This window comes from Hippocampus bargibanti, linkage group LG02 (genome assembly GCF_051943395.1).
Source record: "Hippocampus bargibanti isolate YZ-2025 linkage group LG02, ASM5194339v1, whole genome shotgun sequence".
NCBI lineage: Eukaryota > Metazoa > Chordata > Actinopteri > Syngnathiformes > Syngnathidae > Hippocampus > Hippocampus bargibanti.
The window spans coordinates 19,254,404-19,267,522 of record NC_142735.1 but is presented as its reverse complement, the minus strand read 5'-3'; the positions used below and the strand labels follow the sequence as shown (position 1 = coordinate 19,267,522).

The window sequence follows — 13,119 nt, the reverse complement described above, 5'->3', positions numbered from 1 at the left end:
CTCATTTGTGATTTACTTTAACGCGTACCAATATTTTATTTTGAAATTTTACCGGAAAGGCTCTATAATAGTCACTTAACAATCAAATCCTACGCTTCGAAGGAGATAATCATAAATATTTGTGATCTACTCCCAGTGGAGCTCTCGCTTCGGAAAACATCATGAATTATCAAATAAACCAATTTAAATCTAGACATTTTTATTTCACAACTAAAAATGTCAGAAATGTTCTATGTGCCTTCCTAGAGGTAATTATCATAAATTGTGTTCTCTCAGAGCAACTGATTGCTTCTCACCGGGTCTCTTATTTTAAAATACATCACGAATAATCAGGCGAAATTATGAAAATGTAGCTTTTGATATTGAACAAAAAAAATAAACCCCGATTGACTTCTCTCTCTTTATGTCAGATTTTGACTCATGACCATGCAACGAAAATAAAAACTAGCAGCAATAACCTTCACGTTATAGTCAACGGCTGCATGTTTGTGTATGACTGCATGTCTATCAACTCCCCAACCCCCCTTACCCACCCCACCATTACCTTTGTGCTGAGGCATTAACTCACACATCACATCCTTCCGCCCTGTGTCCCAACTCCTTTGTTGCATAGAAAGCAGGACAATGCAGGGTGTTAACCCAAACGGTGACGGCATCAGAGTGTCATGTGAGTTAACAACCCACAAAAAAAAAAAAAAAAAAATGTGCAGTGAGGGATTTGACAACCGGGGATTCGTCTCCCCACCAAACCCTCCCCGCCGCATCCCCGTGTATAGGACACATGCAGAAGGACCGAAAAAGGGAGGGTGTAACCAGGGATTTATGGGGATTTATTCGGATTAATCGCTTGCGGGGGAGCAGATTGTGTATTTCACGCAGTAAAATAAGGGAAGAGCAGATGTGGTCTGGTTTATTTTAAGAAAGTAGAAAATACTTAATAGACACATCTGCCACTGTCAGTCATCCATTCCTATTCCAAGCAAACGTTTTCTACGGCAAGAAGATTCAACGGATAAAAGTTCAACATTTCTCCTTCATTGCCCTTCTTCTGAAAATCAACTATTGCACAAACGAACGGGAGGGGCTAATACAGTAATTTCAGATGGAAGAATTCGAACATAGAAATTATTGATAGTTATGCAAAGAGTGTAAATTAGTCTGTGTATTATGGACACAACTAGGGAGCGATTTACAGATAAACGCTACACGCTATATGTACTGTATTTGTAACGCGGCATGGTCGATTACACATGACCAAACCAGACCGGCTGTTTTGTCTCCTTCAACGTGCTACGTCACAGCGACGTCACTTCTGGTGCCGGAAGCAGGAAGTAGGCGTATCTGTTTGTGTACGTGACGGCTGTTGTTGACATTTCTGCACATCACTTTATTCTCATACAATCGTCCCATGTGAAACCTTAAGAAAGACTACAGCTTGTTTACTCATAGTGCGCTTATTATTTTTTTTAATCGTTTAGCTATTTTGTGTTCACTGTATGTTTCGCGATTTAGCGACTTAAAGCTAGTTCATGCGTGTAGTATTGGCTAAATTGTCTTGTGAAGCGAATTCACAACATGTCTTTGCATCTTATTGACTAACGGCATTTGGGAGAGGACTAAAACAAAGAAGGTAATGTGTAATGGATTGATAAACATGTTCTAACTCATTTTATAAATTCATTTTTGTTTTGTTTTAGAAATCGTAAGTGTATATGCCTATCAGTATGAAACATCATACTGATAGGCATATACACTTACTTATGGGTCAATTTTGTCTATATATCGATCCATCTATCCATACATTCATCCATACGTTCATCCATAAATTCTAATTCAGATCGCTGCATTTTCATTTTACAAAGCCCAAATGATGACTAACATTGTTTTTTCATGTCATATGGAATTGAAGCAGATGTCTGTGGAGCTGGATGTATTTGTGGGTAACACCACTATCATGGACGAAGAGGTTTATCAGCTCTGGTTAGACGGCTATACAGGTAATGAATGCCACGTTGTTCATATTTAAGGGGATTTTTTTTAAAGTAACATGATACTAACCATACATATTCCAGGCACACAAGTAATGTTAACTTACTTTAACAAATCAATTTTAAACAAGTGTGAATGAAACATATTTGTTGTCCGGAGCAGTAAACGATGCGGTGAAAGTCCGAATGGAGGGCGGCGCACTGGACGAGTGCGAGGCAAATGCAGATGTGCTGTTGAGTGATACCATGGACCAGTACAGAACTTTCCAGATGTGTGAGCGCCTGCTGCAGAGTCCATCCAAACTGGCCAATCAGCTGCTCTTCCAGATCCCGCCTCATCGCCAAGCCATGCTTATTGAGAGGTGACATGGTTTGCCTGTCTGAAATGTTACTTTTATGAGTTGGAATACCTGATCATGTAACATGGTCAAGTATTTCTGATTTGGGAGTGTTTTTCACACAAATACTTGCAGCCATTGTGAGTAATGACTGCGCGAGCACTAGCAAAGTTTAGTAATAGACTTGGCCATGTTCCACTTTATGTACTAAATGCCTTACTGCATACTACGACAACCTTTTACTGCATCATAAAACAAAAGTTAGGGAGAATTCTGAATGTTTAGGGCATTTGACCTCCCCTGTGTGTATTTATTGAGCATCATTCATGAACATTTGAGGATGACACACGTTGTCCTATTTAATTAGCACCACTTCATGAATTTTTATTTTCTTAATGTGGTTCAGTCTAACTTGACGCTCTTCTTTTTGTGTCCTGGCAAAAGGTACTATGACTTTGATGATGCATTTGTGCGTGAAGTCCTGGGCAAGAAACTTTCAAAAGGAACCAAGAAAGACTTGGATGACATCAGCGCCAAGACCAGCGTGACTCTGAAAAGCTGCAGACGACAGGTGAGATGGAATTGTTGGCTGTTTGCTGTCACTCGTTTTTTGAACAATCAGACCACTGCAAGGCTTTTAAAATGTTTAAAACAATTCCCAAGGTTTTTAGCAAATGGTCTAAAACGTTGTTCTATTCAAATTCACAAAGAATAAAGTTTTTCTTTTATTGCAGTTTGACAACTTCAAGCGTGTTTTTAAAATGGTGGAAGAGCTCAAGGGCCCTCTAGTGGAGAACATCCGTCAACATTTCCTTCTCCCTGACAAGCTTGGAAGGTACTGTACAAGCCTCCTGTAAAGCCATGAGTTTATGAACTGAACCGTTGCTAATGTTCTTTTTTCCCCTGCCTGGTTCCTCACCAATGTCATGTTTTTAACGAACTCTCGTTATCCAACATACTGGCGCCAAGGAAAACAACGAGGCACTAACTGACTTCTTGGCCCGTTTCAGGGATTACGCGGCCATTGTGTTCTTTGCCAACAATCGCTTTGAGACTGGGAAGAGAAAACTGCAGTATCTCACGTTCCAGGATTTTGCTTACTGTGCCGGGCAGCTTATCGACCACTGGACAGTTGGAGCTGTTGGTGAGAGACTAACTCTGTTGGCGTTAAAATGAGAGGCCCCCTTGGATTAATTTACAAAGTAGAGATTATTATTGCCTGCCTTACTTTAAATGCACATCCATCACAAAAACAAATTCTAAAATGTGTATCCAAACTAAAATGCTCAATGTTTCCCATGTAAAGACACTCTTGTACAGACTGTGATACAAGTGACCCAATATTTATTTATTCATTTGTTTACTTATTTATGTATTTATTTGTTTGTTTATAAACAAGATACGTTTTTGGTTTTGGCTAACCAGAAAATGACATCAGTATTTTGGCTACAAGTCAGCCTGCCCAAGAACAAACAAATGGCAATGGAAATGTCAACCTTTGTGTTGACGTGAAAAGCCAATTGCCACGTTCAGAGGAGTACCTCGACCTATTGACCACCAGAGATCGCTAGAATCTCCCAGAAGCAAAAGCAATCTCCTCTGTCAAAATGTCAAAAGCAATGTTCGTGGGGATTAATTTTGTACATCAGTAAGAGTGTTTTAAAGATGTATAGCCATTTACAAAGGAAACTAGGGTGTTTCTCCGGATACTTCGACCCCTTCCCACATTCCAAAATTGTGCAAAGCAGGTCAATGAAACACTAAAATCAGGGGTATCCAACCCCTTTTCATCGCAGGCCACATTTTAGTTACAATTTCTCCCGGAGGGCCATTATGACTGAAATTATATCAAGAAGTCGAGAATAATAGTACATTCAACTATTTAAAAAAATGTTTGGCAACAAGAAAATGCTCACAATGTCTCTCTTATTTATTACATATGAGAATGTGAAAGTTTAGCAAGCATCATGGAAAATACAATGTTTGCGGGCCACATAAAATGGTGTGGCTGGCCAGATATGGCCCCCGGGCCTCGACATGAACACCTGTGCTCTAAATTGTCCCTCGCTGCGATTGTGAGTGCGGATGATTGTTGGTCAAAGTGTGCCTTGCGATTGGCTGGCAACCAGTTGAGGGTGCCTGAAGACAGCTGGCATAAACTGAACCTTGTGAGGATAAGCGCTTTTGAAAATTGATATCTTCTCAATAGTTTAATCGTTAACAAATTGTAAATGATACAATTTTCTCTCATTCTAGATAACATGGTGGAAGACATGGATGTAGATCTCGACAAAGAATTCCTCCAAGAGCTAAAAGAACTGAAGATTTTAATCTCCGACAAGGATCTGCTGGATCAACACAAAAGGTGTAACACACACACACACACACACATACACGCACACGTACGCACACAATAAAAAAACCAAACAAGTTTGATACCGAACAGCGAATTCAAAAGTTCAACTGCCTCTGCCTCATGTTCTCTCCTTTGACTTCAGTCTCGTCTGTACAGCCCTCAGAGGGAAAACGAAAGCCTTTCCTGAGATGGAGGCCAATTTCAAGGTGAAAAAAATGACAAGTGTGGTAATACAAAAGTTTCCTCCAAGTATTATAGTGTGCAGTATTTTTGTGGCGTCTTTGTGCCAAGGAACTATGTTGAACTAAGTTGAGGATCTTCACGCAAAGCGTCACTATCTTGTGCCAGTGGTGTTAGCTTGCTAATGCTATTTTACATGGCATTGTGCTCAAACACTTTTGTTAGATGAAATAATACGGTTTGGGTGAAAAACCTAGCCCTTTTGTTTGTCAAATGTCAACTGTGATGGACAAATAAACAGCTTGAAGCGGTGGAGTCCATTTTCCCACGTACAGTTGTCAACATTATTTAGTTGTTAAATTTATGTATTTATTTATTGTGGTTGGATTTTTGAACAATTGGACTTTACTTCTCTCATGGTTTTGCTCCTCTTCTGGATAGTTGGATTTGGGGAACTCTTGGTGTTTCCGCTGTGCAAATGAACACCTTTTTCCTCTTGTCAGAATCTTTCCAGGGGCCTTGTGAACATCGCAGCCAAGTTAACAAACACCAAAGATGTCCGTGATTTCTTCATCGACCTTGTGGAGAAGGTGTGTAGATTTTTTCGAGAGCAGAGAAAAGCAGGACGCCATCCGCCTGATGTTACAACACCTACCTCCCTTTTTCCTCAGTTTATTGAACCGTGTCGCTCGGACCGATGGACGGCGGCGGACACGAGGCTCTACCTGACTCATTACAGCAATTCGGCGCACATACTCGACACCTTTAAGTGAGTATCATAGGATACGGTTCCAATAGACAAATAATTAATTTTTTAAATGCTTTGAACTGTATTATTTCTTTCACACACTTTCAAAACATTGAAACTTGTCACAACCACAATTTCAAAAATTGTCTTTCGGTCATTATAAAATTGGAGGACATTTTACGTCCCACACATCAAAATTGGAGCCTATCCATTTGCTGGCTAGCTATCTAGCTGGCTATCTATTTGCTGGCTGGCTATCTAGCTGGCTATCTATTAGCTATCAGCTGACCAGCTAACTTTCTATCTATTTGAGTTATTCCGGGTTGAGTGAACGCTGGCAGAAAAACGTATCCTGTGACTGTAAAGTGACCATGAGAGCTTTGAAAGGTGCTTCGAAATGATTATGATTATTATGATTATTATGATTATTATGATTATTATTATTATTATTATTATTATTATTATTATTATTATTATTATTATTATTGCTATGATCCCAGTTGTCTTCGGGCAGTCAGCAAGGGACACTGATCCGGTTGTCAGCCAATCACAGCGCACACACAGAAAAACAACCATCTGTGTGCACATTCACACCTCGGGACAATTTGGAGTGTTCAATCAACATGCCATGCATGTTTTTGGAATGTGGGAGTTAAAGTGGAGGACCCAATGAAAACAGAAAACAGCTTTTACTACTGGGGGGAACCTAACGTGTCCAGATTTGCAACCCTGTTAGCAGCAAACCCTCTTAACTGTGATGACAGTGACAACTATTCGAAAAAACAAATAATTCATGGAATAAAAATTGTACCGTTGATCGGAGTTAATCAAGTTTTTTGTAGATGACTACCTATATTGATTAACTCATTCACTGCTAGACGATATGCAAAAATGTGTCCAATCCAGTGCCAGGGTTTTTGTCATTTTCACTCAATTTGCAGGACCCATAGAATATTGAATTTTAGGACTACATAAACATTCAGTATAGCGTTAGAAACCTGAGACTCTCTTCTTTCATCAGAAAAAACAAGTTAATTCCCAAGTTAATTCCTGGAGTTACCTGAGCTTGAAATTGGGGCAGCTGTATCAAATACAATTCAATACAATACATACATATTGATTTATATAGTGCTTTAACAACAGCTCTAACAAAGTGCTAACATGGACAAAAGGCAAATGCTGCCCCCTCATGACAGGGAAAAACATAGAAAGAGGTCTGACCAGTGCTTTTTCAGCACCCCCCGCAAGAAAAACCAAAACCCGAACAAATTCGGGAATGGCGCTCCACATCACACTTTTCAATTCTGAATAAATTCGGGAATGGCAGCGAATGAGTTAATATGTACCAGAAAATCCAAGTGTTTTCCCCCCAATAATTTAGAAGCCAAGATATCCTCCATTTCTGATATGAAGCATTTGTAATGAAATTAGTAGAGTGGACAGCCACAAATAGGGGAACTTCACACAGGGGCTGAATCGCAAATATACTGTATGCAGGCTCTATTGTAGTTCTGAGTTCAAAGCATTGATTTGGTTGTATAGTTACCCAAAATATATTAGTAAAGTGGGTCCGCTCATTTACACCCATCCATCCATTTCACGTTAAAGGACAACCAACACCATTTTTTTGTTTTTTAAATGACATCTGAAAAACGTTTTATAGCATCTAAAATACCCAAAACACGCAGTATGCTATTTTTATTCAAATGCAAAACACCAATAAAAATGACTTAAAGTGTCCAAAAACGACTTCAAAATGAAACCGGAAATGGCCCGTTTCAGAAGGTGCCACCCCCTTGTTCGTGACGTCACACCAAGACGTCTTGCCTTGCTCGAGAATCAAAACAATGGCTTCAGATTCGGAGAAGATGCTTTCTTGTTACTCTTCCTGTTATGAATATGATTCAAATAGTTCTGAAGAGGAAAGCATACATGTTTGCAATCGATTAAAGAATTTATTCCGTGCCATTATGAGGCAACATTGAGGGGAAATGTCTCACCGAAAAAGAGGCACAAAATGTCGACCTCCTGTGGCCACTTCCATTTCCACAGGCTGATAAATTCCTTATATGGAGCTTGGACGCCCTCTTCTGGCGGCTTTTGGATGCAACACGAGGTCCCCAGACCAAACAAGTACAGCAAAATACATTGACGTGATGGAAGGACCGCTACAATGTGTCTTTTTTTCGGTCAGGGTTCCTTTAGTGACGTCACGTACGGACTTGTCACCAACTCAAAAACAAGATTTCCTGAATATTCAGCGCGAATCTTAAAACGTAAAATATAGCTGTATGCGGTGGAATCTTATTAAAATACGCTCAGTAGAAGTCATTTGAAGCCATTTTACAAATTATGGACACAACTTGTCCGGAGACGTCGGTTGTCCTTTAAAACTGATACGGACAGTGTAGCAAGAGAGAATTTGTCTTAATGTTAACATATAACGTGTCATGCAATACAATACAATACAATACAATACAATACAATACACTACATATTGATTTATATAGCGCTTAAACAACAGCTGAAGCTGGAACAAAGCCATAAGTAGGTGAATTGAAAATAGCCTCAGTTTTGCAGCAATTTTAAACCTTCAAACAACTGCTGAATTGACACAAATGGAGCAGCATCAATCACAGTTTATCCTTGTTCTTTTTTGCAAAACCATACAGTGCTTGTACCACATGATGAAGAGGCCAAACTTCAAATTAGTACTTGCTTGTAAGCCTTTCAAATCCTTAAAATAGAATCCGTTAAAAAATCCTGCAATATTAGCTGTCCCAAAGGTGGCACTGGGCCCACCAAGGCTTGCCTTTTGATCTCCGCCCCAGGCGACCCATCGTTAAAGCGGACTAATTTGGTCAACACAACAAAGTCAAATCAACACTTGGGCTCTGCCATTTGGCGCTCAGCCATCAAGTTGTGTGTCACCTTGTCTCGTCCCCCATTCTTTTCATCTGCTTACAGTGAAAGCTTTACGGTTGGCCATTCTGGAACACTGAGCCACCTACAAGTTTCTCACATTTTGGTCAAATTGCAATAAATGATGGAAATAGTTCAGTGAATCCCTTACCGTCACAATTTGTATGATGCAAACCCCTCCATATCATTAAAATCGTGACATGGAGACCTTTTGATTGTTATTTTTAAGTATACCAATATTTGTAATTATTTTACCCAAATGCTTTAAACATTTAAAATTAATACGATAGACTTCAATTTAATGAAAGACACATATTAAACCAGCCAGCAGTGCTTCATTCCTGGTCTATCTCTTTTTGGCAAGAAATGACCAATTACATTATAATATTACTTTGAAGAAAAAAAACCTGCTCAAACAAACCTTTAATTAACTCATTTATCAGAATCAGAATCAGAATCAGAATACCTTTATTCGTCCCGCAATGGGGACATTTGCAGTCCACAGCAGCAATTGAAGAGGGATGGGGTTGGGGTGGGAGTGAAAGGATAGAAAACAAGATATTCTAAGCATAACAAAATAAAAATTTACTGCCAGATGATGTGCCAATATGTGTCCACTTCCAGTTCCAGGGTTTTTGTCATTTTTCACTCAAAATGCAGGACCTACAGAATATTTCCTTTTACATAAACATTCAATGCAGCGTAAGAAACCTTAGACTCTCTTCTTTCATCTGAAAAAAAGTGTTATTTCCTAAGTTATATGGGTCTGGACTTAATTGAGTTTGAAATGGCACAAAAGGCAAATGCTACCCCCTCGCAGAAGGGAACAACATTCCCAGAGGTCTGACCAGCGCTTTATCGGCAACCCCCCCCAACCCCAAGAAAAACCAAAACCCGAACAATTTAGGAAACAGCGTTCCACGTCAGGCTTTTCAATTCCCGAACAAATTTGGGAATGGCAGTGAATGAGTTAAGAGGGCTATGAGGCTCAACTTTTTTCGGGGGCGGGCACAATCTTATTTTTACATTCAAGTCTACATCAAAAACATGCTGTGAGTAAGATTATGGTGTTTACTGAGGGGGGTCTATAGGGGTGCTTGAACAAACAAATAGCATTTAATTTCAATTGGTCATGGAACAAATTACTCTCCAACAGTTACAACTGTATTTTTTCCCAAAGACTTTGGTTGAATTCCGAATCGTATGACCTCATTCAACTTTAGAGACTGCACCAAACCTTGTTTTTCATGTAAACATACCGAAATGGAATCCGGCTCAAGCTTGAACCTCTATGCACTCGAAACAAGGAGAGATTTCAGTACCGTTACGTTGCTGAGTAGACAAAAACAGCATCGTTCTTCTTGTTTGACGTTTTCTTGATACAATATTTGCACTTAAATTCTGTCTCTCTCTCTCTCTCTCTCTCTCTCTCTCTCTCTCTCTCTCTTACCCCCCACCCCGACACACACACACACAGACATCAAGTTGTGTGGGATAGATACATGGGCGTCATCAAAAGTTGCATCTTCAAAATGTATCATGACTGAGCTGCTTTTTTTCCCCTCTACCATTCCATTTTTCTCCCCTCCTGTCCTAAGCTGTTATCAACCCCCGCCCCCCCTTCCTCGTATGTAAAGCTGTTAGCTCATTCATTCAATATCTTTGATATCCATGACAAGTTACATGTGCAATTCTCCACCGGAGTTACAAATATGACCCTTGAAAGTGACGATACATCTGAAGTTGACAGTTCGCACAGAGCTGTTGGCAAATCTGGAAAAAAATACAAATAAAATAAATAACACCAGGCTGCAAAATTGTGTAAAATCTTCACCATTGAGTGCCACGTAGTTGCCAGCCTTTGCGCATTTTCAACCATCACACATGTTAGAAACAGACACTTTTAAAGACTTAAAAAACTCAATCAAGCAATCAATTCAGCCTTTTCAGCATTTATTCAACAATGATATCCAAGGTAAGGGTCATTTCACTAAAATGTTGGACTACAAATTTTTCTAGTACTTATATTTGTTTCAACCGCTCATGCCGTATTTTGTCAACTAGCTGACATTTAAGTCTTGCTAGTTAAACTACAGGACATCTTTCACACTTTGTAGCTTCCTTATCAAAGACATTGACTAAATAAATGCTCAAACCACTTTACGGAAAGCACAAGTGTGCCAAAGTTGTCCGACTAGTAAGACGAAAGAACACATGGGCCATCGCCAGCATATCAAGGACACAGATTATGATACAATAAATGCTCAAAACAGTTTCCCTTTCATTATTTTCTTTCACTTCCCCCTGCCCCCTTAGCAAGACTTCAAACTTCCAAACGATTCTCGTCACTGTCTCTCTCTAGTCACTTTATAGTAAAGTAAAAGAACATATTCACATCAAGCTGTCATCATGTTTTGTCTTGCTGCAGCGAGTCCCTTTTCCTTTTAAAATTGCGATATCACTAAATCAGTCCATGCAGCAAAATTTAGAAGCCTTGGATCCAGATGGCTGCCAGAAAATAAGATAAAGGCCGTATGAAAATGAAAAGTGACCGTAGATGAAGACATTCTGCTGCGTTTGAAGTTTAATTCTGAGAATGTGTGGGATGTTTGTGTGCGTGTGTGTGGTCAAGGAAACAAGGGGGGGTGGGGACGCAAGGGGGTCGGTTGCACAGTTGGTCCACGTAGGGGGGTTGAGACAGTGTGATTTTTAACAAGGTCCTCCTGTAATGACAGCTGCCACCACCCACAAACACACACATTGGAAAGACACACAATGCAGCCGTTGTCATTTAGGAAAAACAAACAATGCTGCCGCTAATGTAACGTCTACTAAAACCAGGGAGGGCTCTTCTCTGGCCATTTGTGACCACCTCATGTTCTTTTCTTTTCATTTGTTCTTGTATTGTAACTCTTGTAACTGTTAATGCAAACATAGTGAAACTTCATCAGGATCCCATTTTTGGTCTTGTTTTGTTTCATTCCAAACTTAAATTCTATAAAGGACAACCTACAGACATCGGCTTTCGTTTTGTTTTGCTTCTTGTAATATGGAAAGTTGTCGACATCCTAACTGACGTCAGAAAAACGTTATATAGCATCTAAAAAACCCAAAACACGCAGGCTGATATTTTTAGTCAAATGCAAAACATCAATAAAAATGAGTTAGTGTCCCAAAGCTACTTCAAAATGGCGAGTTTCAGAAGGTCCCGCCCCCTTGTTCGTGACGTCACGCCAGGACATCTTGCCTTGCTCTAGAATCAAAACAATGGCTTCAGATTCGGAGAAGATGGTTTCTTGTCACTCATCCAGTTATGAAGATGATTCAAATAGTTCTGAATAGGAAAGCAAAAATGTTTGCAATCGATTAAAGAAGTCATTCCGTATCAATTCGAGCCATCAGGACTCCAATGTAGCGTCCCAGAAAATGCACAAGATTGCGCCTAAGCTCCGTTGGAAATGGGCTGATTTGTCTGCTGGGATTTGTGTCAACTAGTATCAAATAGTAGTCTTGGTGCAACACACGATTCACCATCACGTTATTTATGTGTTTTCCTTCTAATTTTGCCATCAACACGGATCAACACGAAGTTTTCAGACCAAAGTACCCAAAATGCATTGTGTGTCACTTTCTCGGTCAGGAATCGTCACCAACTCGGAAACAAGACTTCCTGAATAATCAGCGCGAGTCTTAAAAGGTAAAATATGGCTATAGGCGGTGGAATCTTTGTAAAATACGCTCAGTAGAAGTCATTTGAAGTGATTTTACAAATGATGGACACAACTTGTCCGGAGGCGTCGGTTGTCCTTTAAATATATCAATAATTTGTTGTAGTCTTCCTTACTAAATTTCGGCAGGTGACTCTAAATGCAAAGGGTTTTAATTATTCGCTATGAATAATGGATGAAGTTGGGGTGAAATTAGATTTCCTGCTAATACCAACTCATTGAGTCGTCTGAAATTACATCAATTAATTTGTCGACAAATTACCAACTTCCTATAACATTCTGAGTTTGCAAAAAAGAAGCATTTATCGATGTATCATATTCAAACAGAACAAAATAAATTCACAAGTTCTAGTTCAAAAAATTAACAAGTGGTAGCCTGTTGATTTTGAGCATCACTCAGAACACAATTAACCCTAAAGATTTGAATGGCGAATAAGCACTTAAAATGGAGAGGATCATCAAGCATCAACACCATCTGTACAATCATGAACACATGCTGTAATGCATGCCGAATGTTTTCTGGCATAGTCTTTCTCAAATAAAAATCAAGGTCATCCTTGAAAAAGACTTGGCTCGCAGCACATTTTTCCAAAACCTGTATGTACTTGTACGCACTACAATGTCCGCAAAACAATTTGAAATGAGGACTCTTGAGACCACAGAACACTTTTCCACTTTGCACCAGTCCATCTTAGAAAAGCTCAGGCCCAGAGCAGCCGGCGAGCGCTATTTCCTGGTTGTTGTTGATGATGATAAATGGCTTTCGCTTTTCATCGTTGAGTTTTAAGTTGCACCCAACTTTATTTCCTGACATTGGTTTTCTGATGACTTCCCCAACCAATGTGTTCATGATATCCTT

The 13,119-nt window shown here is 39.6% G+C and overlaps 1 protein-coding gene across 3 annotated transcripts; it reads left to right on the top strand.

Annotated features, from left to right (window-relative positions):
• Positions 1-1,328: 1,328 nt before the first annotated feature.
• On the top strand, positions 1,329-10,928 carry fibpa (FGF1 intracellular binding protein a). Of its 3 annotated transcripts, none has more exons than XM_089017621.1 (11): positions 1,329-1,630; positions 1,913-1,997; positions 2,152-2,350; positions 2,771-2,897; positions 3,061-3,161; positions 3,337-3,470; positions 4,583-4,691; positions 4,825-4,888; positions 5,366-5,452; positions 5,534-5,631; positions 10,010-10,928. In XM_089017621.1, the coding sequence occupies exons 2-11, from the start codon at positions 1,913-1,915 to the stop codon at positions 10,077-10,079; spliced, it is 1,074 nt and encodes a 357-aa protein (XP_088873747.1). In that variant the 5' UTR covers positions 1,329-1,630; the 3' UTR covers positions 10,080-10,928. The 3 variants fall into 3 exon arrangements, with proteins under 3 accessions (XP_088873747.1, XP_088873756.1, XP_088873740.1); XM_089017630.1 differs by having other exon boundaries at positions 1,910-1,997; XM_089017614.1 differs by lacking the exon at positions 1,329-1,630 and having other exon boundaries at positions 1,898-1,997.
• Positions 10,929-13,119: the final 2,191 nt, after the last annotated feature.